The sequence below is a fragment of the Neodiprion fabricii genome, chromosome 3 (assembly GCF_021155785.1).
Source record: "Neodiprion fabricii isolate iyNeoFabr1 chromosome 3, iyNeoFabr1.1, whole genome shotgun sequence".
Taxonomy (NCBI): domain Eukaryota; kingdom Metazoa; phylum Arthropoda; class Insecta; order Hymenoptera; family Diprionidae; genus Neodiprion; species Neodiprion fabricii.
In genome coordinates, this window is record NC_060241.1 from 20,718,728 (window position 1) to 20,736,617 (window position 17,890).

At 39.6% G+C, this 17,890-nt stretch overlaps 1 protein-coding gene across 1 annotated transcript in view; it reads left to right on the plus strand.

The window, feature by feature from the left end:
- The window catches only part of LOC124178916 (protein tincar), a 118,357-nt gene that overhangs the window by 97,453 nt on the left and 3,014 nt on the right, over positions 1–17,890 (plus strand). Inside the window, exons 7-14 of the mRNA XM_046562716.1 lie at positions 11,268–11,948; positions 12,198–12,385; positions 12,542–12,735; positions 12,829–13,331; positions 13,445–13,649; positions 16,222–16,354; positions 16,454–16,507; positions 17,662–17,877. Of these exons, the coding sequence (XP_046418672.1) occupies positions 11,268–11,948; positions 12,198–12,385; positions 12,542–12,735; positions 12,829–13,331; positions 13,445–13,649; positions 16,222–16,354; positions 16,454–16,507; positions 17,662–17,877 (2,174 nt within the window). The remainder of the gene's footprint in view (positions 1–11,267; positions 11,949–12,197; positions 12,386–12,541; positions 12,736–12,828; positions 13,332–13,444; positions 13,650–16,221; positions 16,355–16,453; positions 16,508–17,661; positions 17,878–17,890) is intronic.

Genomic DNA, 17,890 nt, shown 5'->3' on the forward strand with positions numbered 1-17,890 from the left:
ATAATGGACCTTAAAAATTCACCGAATCATACGGATTGAAATTTAAGTTTCAGGTTGAATCGCTCGATCCATCTGAATCAAAAGTTAGTATGGGATAGAAAAAGCCTTCGAAAATTCTCCAGCAATGTTATTCGGGCGTAAAAACGAATAAAACATGCTTACTATGTGTACTATATAGTAATGAATCTGAGAAAAATCAAGTAACGGATACAATAAAATGTTTCAAGCGATCTCGGAAGATTTTTTTATTGAACATAATAAGCCCAAAAACGTTAGAATCATTTCAAAAACACCAAAGTATTATAATTTTGGACGTTCCAGTTCCAACACCTTTTCTCAAATTGTTGATATCTTTAGCTTGATTTATTCGAATTTCTTCGTATGCATTTTAATTACATAGAGATGTTGCTTTATTATTGTTTACTGTCATTTGCACAAATAACATTACCGAAGACGTTTCGAACTGTCGTTTCAACTTTCCTTACAAATTCTAATTCAGACTAATGCGTTTTCTTCATTTTGTCCTTCTTATTTGCTTTTAAAAACAGGATCGACGTGCGAATTTGCAGATTCAGCAGAAATTGCATTAAACCGGCAGTACGGATGCGCGACTAAGTACCTTGTATATTTTGCGAGTCGGTTTCTGCGGTCCCAGTGCCGAGGAGATGATAATCAGAGGGGAAGTTTTCGCTCCGGAGTTTGAGCTATCAAGGCTTATTAAGCCAGCTGTGTAGGATATTAGGAAGGAAAATGCCACATCGGTGGATGTACATTGTTGAATTCAGCACCCACCTGGCACAGTCAAGTTTCCCTACTCGAGTAATAAACGCCAAAACATTCGTCCTGTGTGCAAGGATATCTGTCGAAATTTATCCGAGTCCTCGTGCGGATATCAGCAGACAGCTTGGCTAAATGTAGATAACTTGATCCCGTACAGATTTTGTCTGTCCGCAGAACCATCCAATTATACTAATTCACGAAGCCGGATGACTCGTGTCCGAATAAAAATCAACGATACGATCGTCCCTAATTAAATTCCATATTCGAAAAGCACGATGACAAAAATTATTTTTCCGGTATGCAACTTCTTGTTGTCTAAATATTTTAAGGATGACTGGTTTTGACTGAAATACCAGACCTGCGGAGGATACAAGAATTTTCTTTGTTAAAAAAATTTCATTAATTATTCTTTTCTTCAATCAGGTGAATAAGTAATGGTAATAGGATAAAAAATAGGTAAATCTCATCGGATGGATTTAAAAAAGTAGTTGTCTGAGGATTTGAAATTATCCGAAGCATTTTTTTTTCTGTCAAAATGTTATGAAAAAAATTCAACTGTTCGGAGATCACTGCCACCGTGCAAAATATGTTTGTTTACGATATTGATGCAGAAAATTTCGAAAATTCTTGTCTCCGATGGTAGATTTGAGCGATTAAAAAACGCTGAAACAGACGAACGTACTCCTTTCCAAATGTATAGTGCATCCGCTGAAATTATGAAAAATTTCGGAAATTAGAATCTTCCGCCATTAGCTGAATCTACATGAATTTAACCTCACATTGTTGCATTGTTTGTTTCCTTAATTTCAGAACTTTCGTCATTAGTGATGTTTTCCGAGTGCGAAGTGAGCTAATTCGCATTTTCTGTTAAAATGCACGATTGGTAATGATAATACGCGGGAATGACAATGGGAAGAGACTGACAAAAGTTCAGAGAGGGGCTTAAGTTGCTTGTGCTCTGCCATCCCCCGTGTTTCGCCTCGACTTACTTAGTTTACTGCCGCACGTTATACACGTCAGTAACGGTGAAGCAAAGTGATTAATTACACGCTGCCATCAATGAATTAACGATGCCACATTATGTACAGTTCGGACAATAATACATCGTTGACGTTCGCTTATAGTACATACCGAGCGTCGCATGTAAACGTAGTTATTGCGATAGCGTGTTCTATTTCAAATTGTAACTGTAAATTTCATTACGTCGTAACATTTAGAATGTACTCGATGCACTGCCTTCACTGCTTGTTGACGAATTGTTACACTGTGCCAAAGAAAATTTCTAATCTTCGTCTGTCACCGATTAATTGAAATAAAACCTTCTTAAAATCAAAAAAAAAAAAAAAAAAAACAAAAGAAAAACATCAAAATTTATGTTCGCGTTCGTGTTAATACATAGGAAGAAATGTTTAGTTAAAATCAGAGGATAAGAATATTTGTGTTGCGATACCCATAGAGAGAAATTTGACTCGAATTACGTGGGAGGTGCGTAAGAGTAACGGACCCTGTATTGTGATTGAAAAGTTTCTCGTATTAGCCACCGGAGTCGGGCGCTACAATCGGGCAGAAACGAGCCGAGTTTGGGGGTAGCGAGGTGATTTTCAGATTTTCAGTCGAGTTCTTGACACGTCGGCGAGCGGAAGTGCTCGAGAAAGTTGAGTAGATATCGGTTTTCAAGCAACAGCGACACGAGGTGGAAGTCCGTTGATTTCGAGTCGAACACGAGTATAACCGTATGCGATGCGTATAACCTACTTAAAAAGCAATAAAATATTGCGTACGATGAATTCGTTTATTGCTAGTACAATTTTACCACCCGCAGCATAATAATTATATCCAGGGTTTTCGTTGCTCCCGTTGGTGGCACTGCATCAGCTTTCATCGATCATCCTCGTTGAAAAAAGCGGGTGAAGTTTGTCGGCCGAAATTATATGAGTAAGATTAATTTCCTAAGAAGATTATTGCAAACTTCACGCGTCATTAAACTGTATAAAATCTAGCTGTCCGTAAAAAAAAAAAAAAAAAAAAAAAGAAGAAGCTCAACGTTTTTACATCAATTTTATTTCCATCCCCTTTTGATGTCGTCACCGTTAATTTGTACACTACCGCGAAACCGAATATCCCTGTTTATTGAAAAAATGGAACGCAAGTATTCAGCTGCTTGATTACGTTTTATTGACCGGCGACTATAATGATACATGAGAATAATTTTAGGGATACCAAAAATCCGATACCAGATCTGAACTGCCTTTTTTACTACTACTATGGCTAGACTTTCCGCATAATTACACCTGTACCTATGGTCATAGAAATTTAAAGCAACATTACTAATTTAATGTTCGCGGTCTGCACTAATTTACCAGCTCCTTAATCTAACCGACCATTGAATGCGAGGGGTCAACCACAGTTGAAATCTGGTGTACACGATTCGTGAAATCTTACGAAATCATTTGGATTTTCTCAAATCCTTATAATCATGCGATTTTTTTTTTCGGTAGTGTATTATTGACGTTTGCTGTTCGTACAAACTATCGAGCATTCAACCGATGTGATAGATCCTCGCTCGACTTTAGATCTTACTAAAGTCTGTGACCCGCAGCCGAGAAAACGTACGGCGATGCTTAGTGGCAAGTATTGAAGTACGATGTGTGCGTAGGTCGAGACAGCGTTAGCATTGCTGGTGATTGAGTTTGATTACGCAGGGTCGTGGAATAAATTTGGATTAATCTGACTGAAACGAGAATCTGTCGCCCGAGCGGGGACGGGATACGTTGGCAACTGTACACGTCTACGTACGGGAAATCCGCCTTTGTAATTTTCAATGAAACGTGTGAATCACCGCACCCACTGATTGCATTGTTTCGTACGAAATTCAGTTAAAATCAACGCGCCACGCGTGAAGGCAGCGAGATGGGGGAGAGAAACGGAAACGCGATGAAAGGAAGAAGGAAGTGAAGTTATATTCAAGGCTATTTACTGGAAGGATTTACCGCTGACGTACCTCGTACAATTAAGAAATTTACAGAAATGGTCATTGCGAGGAATCGCTCGATGATTGAAAGCATAAATGATATAACGATTATCTGTAAATTTTTCTCTTTCTTTTCCTTTTTCAATTCCACGTTAATAAATTCTTAAAACAATTTATATCGTCAACGGTGCTACGGATTATCACGAATTACCCTATAAAACGCAGTTCAAGTAGCAACCAATTCATTTATTACAGCGAGAATAGAATTCATTTAACCTATATTCTCTCGTTTTCGGTATTTTGAACATTTTTCAGCCACAAAACTTAAAATTCAAATGTTTGAAGATATTAAAAAAATTGCGATACATTTTTGAGACTGTAAAAAGTACGTCAAAGTTATATGTAGAAGATGAAAGTCTTTGGAATTTATGTGAAATTTTGAAGAAGCATAAACTAAAATAGATTCTAATCAATAAAAATTATCAAAGTGCTTGAAGCATTAGAAAAATGAATAATTGAATCCATCGCAATGATCGTTGCGAATTAATTCAACAAGAGAATATAATTTTTTACACTGATTGTGAGATTATTCTGCGGTCCGGTGCATCAAACTGTACACGGGATCGATCAATACGTCGTCACCGACATTTCCTGGCCTTATCTCGCCTCGCTCAGCTTAAGACCAAGTCGTGCAACGTATCTCGTGTTACAGTTATGATCTCGAGTAACGCCGAAGCTAATAATAGCAGTCCGACAATGAGCCTGCCCAGAAATTTAAACGAGACCCTACAAAAGTACCTTTTTTTCAACGCACAGTATCTCCATATTTTTTTTCTTAATTATCTGTCTTGATGGTTACTCAGTCAATTTTCAGATCAAGATATAGAAAATTCAGCGAGTTGTGAATTTTTGAGTAGAATGTTCCATTTTCAGGTATTTCGTTGTTTTTTTTTTTTTTTTTTTTATATTCATAATCAAAATTTCATCTTGCTAAAACTAATTAAATTGCTTTGAAAATATAGTTAAAAAAGTAATTTTTTCGAGTCATCTCGAGAACTTTGACTGATTCAAACTTAAAGAGAACCTCGAGAACATAAACTGGAAAATATAGTTTTTTTTTTTTTTTTTTTTTTTTTTTTTTTTTTTTTTTTTTTTTTTTTTTTTTTTTTTTACAACATTAAAAATTGATTGACTATCCAGTACTGAATTTTTTTCTTCCTTGAGAACCTGAAATTAACAATAAGTCAGAATTTGAGTTGAATTTGTCGGAGACAATACTGAAACCTGAATAATTACTTAAACTGCAATCATGTCAACTATATGAACTCGACGAAGGGCGCGCAATTAAATGTAAATCATTCGCACAAGTCAGCAGTGGCATGTAATGAGAATTCCGCATGCAGAATTCATTCGACGCATTGAAATAATACCGGTGTAATTTGTTTATCTGCGTACCTATACACTTGTGGACATACGAAGTGTAGCGACGGGAATGTCGATAACCCGATTACCAGAGTGTCGTTCTGGCTGCTGCCGTAACCACGCGACTCGGTTGACAGTGGCGGTACGTGTAATTTTATGTAAACTAATTACCAGGTTATTCGATCAAGGAACCCTGCAGGAATACCGCGTAATATTGAAATCAAGCGTATCTAGAACCCAAGCGGTGCCGGAGACGATGGATCGCGATGAAAAACAACACGAAGCGAAACGCTGCCACAGGTATAACATGCGTGGATAGATAGAAATGCAAAAGTGTTTGCACGTGTCATTTTTTTAGAGTTTGCCAACTTTGGCAGAAATTTAATATTATATTCAATATGAATTTTTTTTTTTTTTTTTCATAAACAAATCACTAACCCGTGAGTCATGAAAATACGAGCGCGTGTATTTTGGATTAAAAAAATTCGACTGTGAGCAGTTCATCGGCAATATCATAAAGTTCACTTGTTTCGAATGAATCGTAGCCTATGTAGCTCGCAAATGAATTTTAACAAGCCTTTCGAGATAGAATTTTTATGTTATTTTACGTGTCATCTGTAATAATAAAAAAACCGTTCAAAATGATTGGTAAATAATTCTTCTACGAGCTGTATCTCTTTCAGAAACAACGAACTGTTGATTTTTTACGATAAATTTCAATCGCACCCGTTCCCTCCGAATTCAGAATATACGTAACCGGAAGTGGTAGAAGTTTTAATATTTTCGAGACACGTCTCTACCGAATACTTCATGTGTATCGTTAAAATTTCGTCCAAGTCAGTCAAGATATTTCTCTGTAATTTAGGATACGCGAAATAGTAATTGAAACGTTTAAAAATTCACGATTTTGTAACCGGAAGCGGTAGAAGCTTGGAAACTATCATTGATCATCTTCGCCTCATACTTGATTTTTCACCCAACTTTCACTCGAATCGATGAAGCCGTTTTCCCGGAATTCGGAATACAACATTTTCTGCGCACGCGCCCGCACGCAGGCATACAAACAAACAAACACACACCCAGGCATACACACATACATATTGGGAAATTCTGGGCAACGTTTGTGTGAGTGATGAAACGTGTTTCGAATTGGAAAAGATTTTTTTATTTAACTAGGTGACATTTTTCCTGATGACAAATACAACAGGCATTTCGTTTCGAGAAGTCAAAACTCAGATCAGAGTCAAAGATAAAATCTGGAACAATTGCCAAAAAAAAAAAAAACAGAAACGAATCCTCAGGGAGAAGCGTGAGTAAAACAGTGAGAGAAAAGGGAATCTTCATTTCCTATTAGTGAAACTAATTGCATTAGTCAAATGATACACCTTGAGTTTTTCTAACAGCGGAACGATGTGTACGCGTGAGGCAGGCAACCGGATGTACAGTTCATGTCCAGATTCAGCACCGCATCCCTCTACGGCCATTATAATATTACGGCCAATATCAGGAAATGTGTAAAATAATGAAAAGTTAAATTCGGACGATCGACTAAGGCAATAATGAGACAATTAAGAGTAGAACTGTCATCAAATCCATTTGTTCATCGTGATAACGAGGTGGCGGCATACGATGATCATCCTGAACATGAGGCGTAATTCTGGTTGCCTGCCTCAGGCAGACGGATCGTTCCACCGTTAAAAAAACTCACGGTACGTCAACGATAATGCACTAATTTGTCATTGATCGCTCTAAAGTCTACCGTGACTATCGACATTCGCCGCATACCATTGGCATCGCTGATAATTGGTCCCGGTTGAACGTGAGTTCTCCGAAGTTGATTACCCGCCAGCTATCTACCTGGATATACGTAACGTGTAGAAAAGCGAAGCACCGCCGTTGATTTACTTGCTAAATTTGTTCGGCCAAACGCAACGGCCACGGCCATCCGGTGTGCAACAGTTGTAGCGTTCTATCTCTCTCCCTCTCCCCCCCTCTCTCTCTCTCTCTCCTTCTCTCTTTCTCTCTTTCCGTCTCTCTCTATCTGCCAGTTCTCTTTCTTCCTCAAGTTCAGGGATGCATCGATCGTATCGGCTTGAACGGATATTACATTCGCACTCAGTCTGGAGGGTGATCCCATGATATCGTGTACATGTTGCTATTGAACTTGATGTTGACCGCAGTATCAAGTACCCGTATAACAACGACGCGTATGATTGTTGAATAGAGATTTAATTGATGAATCGAATGATTAGCTGACGACATTTTTTACAATTTAATTTACTCTGTTGGAACGTAGCATAAGGAATTTTTACGTAGATATGTTACCGGCATTGTTTTTTAGCCGTAAAATTTAACGTGAATAATTTTAAAGTCGAAAGGTCATCGTTGGGGAGTTATAGAAAAAAATTCAAGGGTTATACTATTGTTCCTTGGAACGTAAACCTTGTTCAAGATGTAAAATTCATCCACCTGTCGCCAAATATCGGGTACCGTTCGTCTACCCGGACATTTCTCATACGAGGCCCAGGGAGTATAATAAATCATACACGGAGAAAGCTCGCTTCTTGATACGTGAGAGTCAAAATCAAAAAGTCGAGAGAAGATCGCGTATCAATATAAAACCAAGAAATAACGTACTTGACCAACACGATCAATCTAAAGCTCACCTTAGAAAATTGCAATCTATAGACTTCGTAAATGCATATTTCATCATAACTCTTCACGCATATTTAGAAATACAAGAGCAATCAATGTGTTACAAATTATTTCGTTTCCAATACCAAAAATTTTGTATCACGTTAATTTGAGGTACAAATTATCTCCTTTTTTTTAACCCTTTATAATTCAGCCTTTCGTGGTATCAACACGGCAAGTATATACATGACTAATTGCAAGTTTTAAATATAATAAACATGATTTTATTAACACACGAAAAGTAAGCGCGGTTGAATTCAAGTTTCAATACCACTCTTTCCATCAACCACCGTTTTGACTTCTCCTTTCTGAAGTTCAAATTTTCACTGCAGAAAATGAAGACCGATTGGTCTTTTCCATTTTTGAGGACTGCATACACGAATAAATGCTTCGAAAAGTTAAAAATACTGTGCCTAGAAGCTCATTTCTGGTTGAAGCTGCTCCTGTTTTCTACGAACAATGCTGGCTTGATAAATAGCTGCGAACGAATAGAGATACGTGAAATGGCGTTCCATCTTAATTATGTTCACGTTCATATATACATTTTTGCGCTCGTTTGTACCGTTTGCACAGCACCGGATGTAGTCGGCTGTGGTCATAACCGAGCGTAGGTATTATATGCGCATGGAGCAGACTAGATAAATAGACGGTTGGACAGAGAGGCGAGCGAATACTACGATACTGATATTCTCCACCTGCACCTCATGCCCATCTCGCTGCTTCTGCGTATATGCGATATATTTGCGTGTAGAAAACAAGGATTGTAACAGTTCGTACACGATAATTGCATCGTAATCGCAGGTTGATAATTTATTGCACCACATAGCATTAAAGTTGGGTAATATTTGGGGATAGATTCATTTTAACCATGCATATGAAATGCAAAATGGCACTGTGTATTTCCTATTTCAAATACTTTTTGAACAACTATGATTATTTTGGAGTCCAAATGAAGATATGTGTACAATTTATGATCTTGTAACAATGTCAAACGTTGGACTGTTTTCTATGATAGTTCAAAAGTTCCTTGCCAATATATCAGAACGACTCTGTGATTGCGTATAAACAATTACCCCGGACTCAGGCTCAAATCATCTGCCAAAAAACACACGGTACAACTAACATTTGACTTACTGCCAGCAGAAGATAAATTCAGCTAATTTGATTGAAAATTCGTTCTATCTTCAAAATTTGTACTTCTAATATACTTTAAAGAATAAATCGTGAATATCTTTCTTGTTTGAATCGAAAGAAAACAAGTAACAAATATAAATCACGGGGCTAATGCTTTTCGTATAATTTCACGTGAGACTTATTTGTTCCTTTCCTGAAACTTGACTCGACGAGCACCTTGGGATTTTTCGTATAATGCCAGACTTCGTTTATCGTGGTGCAGTATATCCTCCTTTTATCATTTTCCCGTGTACTTTTTATTCCCCCATCTCTAAAGTATTCTCCTCGCATCTCCTAAGAAACTTTTGAAAATGCATTTGGCAGGGAAGAGCGGAAAGTTGCCAGTCTCTTTCCATGCCTCTGCGCACGGGAAAGATTTCTGCAGTATATGTAATCCGGATCGGATTCCGAACTTCTTTTACCGCGGCATCGCGCATCGTTGACCGTACGAGGCAAGAATTAAAACGGTTACGGCACCGAGCTTCGTGACAGTTTCAACGCTTTCAATGCCAAGCTAATCCTTGCCCAAGGTAATACAGGGCGTTTTCTATTGTTCCTTTTTCATCCCCTTTTTTCTCCGCCATTGCCGGCTAAAGCGCCGAAGGGGAAGAGTTAAACGACCCCCGTCCGAAGGCTGCTCAGGTCGTGGCATCAGCCAGCTTGGCTAATTAACCGGTGTCTCTGACTCGCCTTCCGGCCCATTTTTTTTCTCCCCGTTTCCCTGCCGCGGAAACTTTTTCACCCTTCGCGTGTATAATGAGAGACGACCTCACGACTATCTTGTAAATCATTTTAACTCCCTTGAGTCCCTTGTACCTCTGCCGTCGTTCGGACAACCAAACTTCCAACAGACGAGCGCCGAGCGTGACACGAAAAATTAAAACTCGTATAAGTTAACCACAAGCGGCGTATAAAAACGTTTCACACCAACGTTCAGCCAAGGATTATTGCACTTGGTTCCATCGCCAAACCTTCCGGTCAAGTCTTACCGACATAACTTCTACCAGACCAGCCATAACCGCGAGATCAAAACTAAAGAAATCGAAGTCGTTTTTCCAGAATTACGTGCATCGAGCACATTTAAGATGCCTGTATCCACATGGATCAACGATTAAATAACCAAACAATTTTTCGCTTGCAAACCTCACATGACAATATTCCCGATACGCAAAACGATCGAGAGAACATTCTTTGTTCCATCTAATGTCCACTGTACACACTAATACACCTGCCGTCCGGTCGTATAGGCACATATATCCACTGGAGGGGAAGAAAAGAATCAAACGTTTTGTTCGAGATAGAGAACTCTCGACCAAGTTTCTAGTATATAAAGGAAACCTCCGTCCCAGCAGCCCCCGGGGGCCAATGGACGAGGAACACTATTTCATGACATGGACGCAGGAAATTACAACTTCGAACTCTGTTCCTCTATTATTGTCTGGCATTGAATGATTATAACAAGACAGATTCTGGCTCACGATATTTAAACCGAAGCAGTCCTACTTTCCTCATTTCCAAAAAAGAACGTGCTCCCTCCTTTTCTCTCTGTAATTATTTTCCTTTCCTCTATTATCTTATTTGTTTATCTCAACGTTGCACCCATAATATATTTTTCCTCTTACCTAACGTGGGAATTTTCGCCTTCCGTGACAACATGTGTCCTATGTACGCGTACGACTGATACAGCTGTACGAAGGCCTTGACGGGAAGAAGGAAAGTAAAAGAGACGTCAGTGTCACGAACAACTGCTCTGAAGGATTATTTCTCAACCTCTCAAGTGGTTCTTTTGGATGCTGTCCAGGGGTTGAACAGAGATCTTATTTATCTACCCGCATAAGCAGACTTGAAACGTATTGTTTCACGTTGTTCGTCTTTTCTTTTTACTTCATGTTACATCCTCGCGTTTTCGTGCCCTCAACCACCCCTCCCATCATGCTTCATGTAATTCACCGCCAAAACAACTTTCTCACTTTTCATCGAATTGCTGCCAGGAATATCGCACGTTTGAACACATTCAAACTTCCGTATCAAAGAGATCGATAGGCGTAATTAATTTGAATATACATTATGCACGGAGGAGCGCGGAGCTTTGATGTTTTCGCGTGTTCTCATTAGGCTCGCAGTGTTTTTATTTTTATTTTTTGTTGCGTACATTTTCCATCGCTTTCAGACCCGGTCGATATAGACGACGTACCTAAACCAGCGTTCCTCATTTCTCTTTTCACAGAAGCCATTTGGCGCACTGATCTGGACTGGGTTGTGGTTCACGAAGACCGACTGGTGGTCCTGAGCTTCATGAATCCTCCTGGCAACCTGAGTACGCTTTCGGGCTTCATAACTCCCCAGCCGTACGTGACGTCAACGTTTCTTAACGAGGAGAGGGAGAGCATCATCGCCTCGACAACGGAGATACCGAAAACCGAGGAAGCCGGCGTCACTAATTCTGAAAAGGGCTCTACCATAAACATGCTCGACGCTCGCCGCGCGTTTACTAAACCCAACGACTTTTTACTTGCATTGAATAAAACCACCGCATCGTACTTCAACCACTCAACGTCGACGACTATCGCCGCGACCAGCTCGATCACTCCAACCACAATCGGCACTCGGGCAACGACCGTAAGGACCACCAATCAGACGACGGTGACTACGGCTCCGACACTCACGACGAAATTAACAACGAAAGCAAGCGTTTCTCCGAAGCGAACCACCGTCAAACTCGCACCGAAAATCGGGAACGTCAAACTGAAAACGAAGCAAAAAGTCACCGCCAAAGTAGCTACCACCAAACCCACCAAACCCACCAAACCAACCAAGGGTAACATGACTGCGGAAAGTCTGACGTTGACCATGAACAGTCTTTCTGATCTGGACCATCTGGAAAACGTGAATGTAGAATTCGATTCTGGTTAGTGTATCTTCAGTCGTTATAAAAAAAATTACACGATCGAAAATTTTCAAAAATATCCACGATATGTTGAAACAAAAATGCAAAAATTCTTTGGTCTTGACTTAAGCATTTTTGTAGATAATGGGCATAAGTTTTTACAACTTGTCATTCTGATACACTTCGACTTAATAAAATGGGCTGTGTAATGATATAATTCCGACTATATTGTTAGACTACTCTATCAAACATGAATTGTCTAAATTTCAGATGAATCCCACGGCCCGATCACATTAGAGTACTTAAACTACGCAATGGCTCTCGCAGTGTATTCTGTCAGATATCCCGCCGTCTTTTGGTCTTGCAACAAGGCTCTTGGAATGATATTCAGCCTTCAGCTGCTCGCCAACTCTGCACAGAGTTTGCTGGCCTACGCGGGAATGTCGGTGCTTTACAAGGTAAATTACTGTCCATTGGTTTTTATGTTACATAGATTAAATCGCTTAACCTGTTAGAGAACCATTAACTTTAACTGTCAATTATCATTGGATAACGTTAATAATACGCAACATTTCGAGGAATTCAAGACGCGTCGCCGATTTCCTGGTTCACAGGTGCAGGTCGTGGGTGCTTTGAAGGTTCTGCCGATGCTACGGCATCGTACCATCTTGCCGACGAGCACGATTTCAACGTTTCTCGGAGATTCCTACTTCCTGCTGAACCCACACGTGACTTTGGCTCTCTTCGCGCTCTCGTCCCTCCTCGTATTGTGTTCCAGCATGGTGATGTACCTCTACGCTCACGGCAGGTCAGTCATTCACCTACCCCAAAGTTGTTCAAGGTTTTTAATTTTGCTTAATTTCCAAAAAGTGTGCTCAAATTCCGACTTACTTTACCTCAGGTTCACAGCGTTCTTGAACCAGGAACGCGAACGCCGTGTAATACTGCTGAAGGAGGGTCGAAACGGTAACGGATGGGGTTATTTCACGCACTGCGTAGCGCTCTGCGTCTTCCTGGCGATAGCTATTTGCAGTGCGCCCCTATTGTACGACTACACGGTAGTCTATCGCGGAAGTCTCGATGGCGCGGTACTTGCCTGCATCGCCGGGACCGTGCTCCACCTATTTCTGTGGCTGGTCCTCTGGGTATTTCTCACAATAAAACAGAAGTGGGTTTTCAAACTCAGAGTAACCATTGGCAGGGCAACGGTTCGATCTGCACGCTCTGTGAAACTTGTCACAGACGTCGACCTCCTCTCTGCCAGGGACGAAGAGGAGGGAACGAACGCACCTCTCCTGGTCGTTGGTAACGGAAGAACTTACACCATCGCTGACACTTCGCCGAAGAAGGCGATCATGAGTGTCATTCAGAAGGCTGCGATGGAACGGAAGGCGCGCGCCCAAGGTGAGGGGCTAACAGAGCGGAGCTCTGTTGTCATGGAGAACGAGATGATCGATAACCATTGGTCTGTGTCGTTTTTATGCTCGTTTGTCATAACATTCTCCCCTCTCATTTAGGAGGTAACTCCGACTCCGTTGACGGCGAGTCGAACGCTGACGGTGAGGAGCAGATATACTGGTTGAGACCAAAGCTTCGACCATCTCCGGCCCAAACTCCAACCGATGCAGACTCTGGTGCTCAGATCGGGGACAAGGGGTGGCTAAACAAAAAGTTGAAGCCGAAAGTCACCTTCAACGACCTGCCCAGTACGTCCGGCGCGCGGTAACTACCCTCCTCCTCCCTCTTGGTGTCTTTGTGTCTGTCTGTTTGTCTGTTTGTGCGTCTGTCTTGGCTCTTAACATTCTGTGTGATAACAATCGTTTGGTATCATCTAATTCGTTGTGTTCAAGTAATCTTTCACTACTTCAAACATTCACGTATTATTTTTATTTTGTAACGTTTTGCTCGCCACGTATGGTCAGCAAGTTTTATCGTTTGGCTTGACGTTGTACATTATTGCGAAGCTCGAGAGTCAGGTGGTATGTCTTTTTACTGTGTTTCAACTTCTCGTCATTTGAGTGAAAAGAAAATTATTGCTTTGTTTTCATTGGTATGTCAGAATTAAACACAGTAAAGTTTACGGGAAGGCAACTAAAAAGGTTTAAAAATAATTTATGATATGCTGTCGAATCCGGAAAATCATGCGCTTGTCATTTATGCAAAACGGCACTAGCCATGTTTATCAATTACTGTTGCATAACTCCATCATCTCATGCTTTTCGACTAATTTCAACCATCACGAAATGTGGATAATTTAAAATTTAAGTTTCTTCCAACAGTGAGGTACTTGAGGCATTGATACATGCGTATCGGTATATAATTTCGATAACAAAAATAGTTTAGGGATCAAATTTTCTGCCCAACTAGTTCAGAATGGCCAAGTAGTAGCTGATTTTCTTACATTGCTGTATTTTCATCAACGAGAAGGTCAACTTTTATGGTAATTAAAAGGGTATCATTGAGGTTGATTTGTTGATACCCAGGCATTATTTTATGTACATATTACCTACGATGGTTTTTTTTTTTTTTATGCATACCATTATTACTTTATATTTAGTCTTTATAGACATATTACTTATGATGTACTGTACTATCAGTGACATGCGATCTCACGTTCGCGTCATGTTATAGCTTAAGTTGAGTATCTAGACTCACCTGATGTGTTAATATTAACGGAATAATTAGGGGCCGCAGTAAGATTCTTGGATCAACTGCAGGGTATTCGAACAATTTGGAACCCGATTAAATTATTTAAAAATTTTTTAGGATTATTTATGAGACGTTTATAGTCTATTCGCCCAGCGAAGCATACCCTGGTGAAAATATTTCTTTACTTGCATATCGGCAACATTTTTTTAGATAATTACTAAAAAAATATACAAGCTTTTGTGAAAATATCCAAATCACCTTCTCGGTATCCACAATTCGTGCACTTCTCAAAAAAAGTTATTTTCGTCCATCGCAGATTAGCAGGTACGAAGATGGATGTAAAGAATTTTTTCGAAAATTTAGAAATTCATTTATTCTTTATCGATATAAGGCATATAACCTCACGGTTCTCGAATGTCTGTACCATTAGCCATGTTTCCAGAAAATTCGTTCAGATTATTATGAAAACACGTATTTTATCTTACCAGTATCACTAGAAGATACTCAACTGTCGTTTATATTACAGTCTTGCACTAACTTGATCAGTGTTCACGAAGTTACGTACCAAGGAAAGCCTGCTTTTTCAAAATTTAACAAAATATATACCTTGTAGAAATTATTCAGAATTATTAGGTACACGTAGTCTTAATATATTCGACTCGTTATTGGGAGGAATCCGGAACGTTTATTCAATTAAAGCGCGTGAAAGGTGAGTTTGCCGTACAGCCATGTTAAAAATTCGATTTTCCAAGTTATTTTTCTTTTGCGGTTGTCCAACAACCGACCGTGAAATTTTTACACATGGATATGGTTGCTTCAACTTTCATCATATTCCGAGATAAGGTTTTTTTCGAGAGTCGATTTCGGTAAAAAAACACCTGTCAGGCAAAATTCTTTCATTTATTGTTTCTTGGAATCCAATGACACGGTGAACTTTTTCAAATATTGCGAAAGGCTAATTTTCACCGGAGTATGCGCATATAGTTATTCACCGTAAGGTTTTCAAACAGTTTGAACGGCCGTCGCAAATTAAGTTCTGTAGACGATTAATGTTACATTGAATTGAGCACTGTATTCGTATCGAGTGGCACATTTTATAGATACCACCATTCGCGTAGAATGTACTGTATTTCTGTAGTCATTTGTCTGTAAAAATACATAACGTACTTCATTTAACCACGTCTACTAACTGCCACACGTACACGTTTTACCTCCCTAGCTTCGATCCCATCACCATCGCCTCACTCGTTTGCTCAACTAACTTCCCAATACAACTAACCGCATATTATTAAATAATCATCCAACATGACGGCGCTGTATAATCTCTCAATCTAATCCGCAACATTTGAATAACACCGCTGCGCATCGAAGCTAATTATCTCATACTTTGCATATATACTCATATTTGCTGCACAATTTTTAATTGTTTGTTTTCTATACATTGTTAATATCGGTACAATCGACTGTCTCGCTTTAAAAAATAAAGAGATAAATTGAATCTAGGTCGAATTCAAAGAGTGAATAAGATCAAATTTTAAAATTCCTGAAAGAGTTTGCTAAAAAATGCACATACATACTTTTTAAATTTTGCTAATTCCTAACTGCTTGCAACGATGGCTACTAATCATGCTTTTGTCGTCTTCAGTAATAAGGGAAAAGCCAGACGAGGTGTCGGTGACGGTGGACCGGATGATGATGGGGACTACGCAACGCTACGCGAACTCCCACTGATGTCTGGTCACGATCCAGCGGACGATTCCAACTCCGAAGAGAATAAGGTGAGCAAGTTTAATTTTCTCACCTGTACGTATACAATAATGATGAATAATACTCCAGCGTCTCTCATTCTTTTATTTTTGAAATGTTCACTTCAACAGTGGGGAAGATGGCTGCTACCTCGTAGCTGGAGCAATGCGCCTAGAATGGTGGATGTAAGAGTTGATGTAAAGACCGTATTCGCTCTGTATGTGTGCTAGAGAAAAAATATTAACGCTAATCTAACCGTGGAAGAAATAGTAATGCGTGCGCTAATTCATTTTCATAGCACATATTTATGTTAACATTACATACCTACATTTAATATAATTGGATAATTGGTGTTCTAGGCGATGATGCAACTATAGAGTAGTGATGGTATTTTATTCGAAATTTTGCATGAAAAATGTCTTCAAAACGGGAAAGTCTGGCGATAGACTTTCATAACTCTCATTGGTAATCGTAATGAAAATAGAAACAAAGAAATCAGTAGGTATAAGCATTCTCTGTCGAGAAAGTAAGTTTATTGTTGGATAACAACTAACTAGGTGTTGATTTCTCTTATTCCTGATACGCTTTTATACCTAATATTTGAGAAGTCTGCATAAGTTTCTTGCAAGTCTTATCAAAATCGGATATAGCATACTTGAACAGATTTTTATTTTACTTTCCTGCCAGTATGGGAGTGGCCATTCTCACGCAATATTTGAAGATATTTGATCACATTCTACTTTAATCTACGATAAGTAGTCTTTATAATACAGACGTATTGCCTTATAAAGTGGGCCCGTCGTTTTCATTGGCACAGTTCAAATATGAGTATAAGCGGCTTATCAGAAAACGGCTGATTATGCAGAGCTTGGCAAAAAATTGTACGCGATCATCTCTCACACTATTATCACCACAAAAATTGAGAAAACAAGATTTTGAAGCATCAATAGTAAAATTTATAAGCGACTGTTTTGACAGAGAAGGCTTATCATAAACGTGAGTCATGAGTGTGTACGTAGATAAAACTACATCGTAGAATAAAAACTCGGGTATGAATTATCGTTGATTCCGCATAGCGGGAAGTTAGAACTAGGGAATAGCCACTCAACCCGCAATATCTTACAAACCGAGGGTATATCGAATTAGATGTCCCTAAGAAACCGTTGAACAAGTATTACACAGCTGTAGGGTGAAAAAAAAAAAAAAAAACATATCAACTAATTTCATTGAGCTCATTTGAAAGTAATGCGTTAGTCACCATTGACCTCGTCGCACCTAACCGACTCAAAGATAATAACTTGGTTGAATTTGCACTAACACCGCATGAATTTCGTAACAGCTGCTGGAGTGCGTGAACGACGACCATGTGACATACTATGCGAGCGGTAATCGCGACCTGCAGCCCTCGGAAGGAGATCCATCACCCCTCTTGACTCCTGAGCCTCTTCCCGACCCACCGCCGCTTCCAATTCCCTTGCAGCCTTCGTCGCCGAATACCACTAACATAGCACCTCCTACGGAGGTCGTCACTGCGCCATTGAACAGTAACCCGCAGGTACTAACCCACG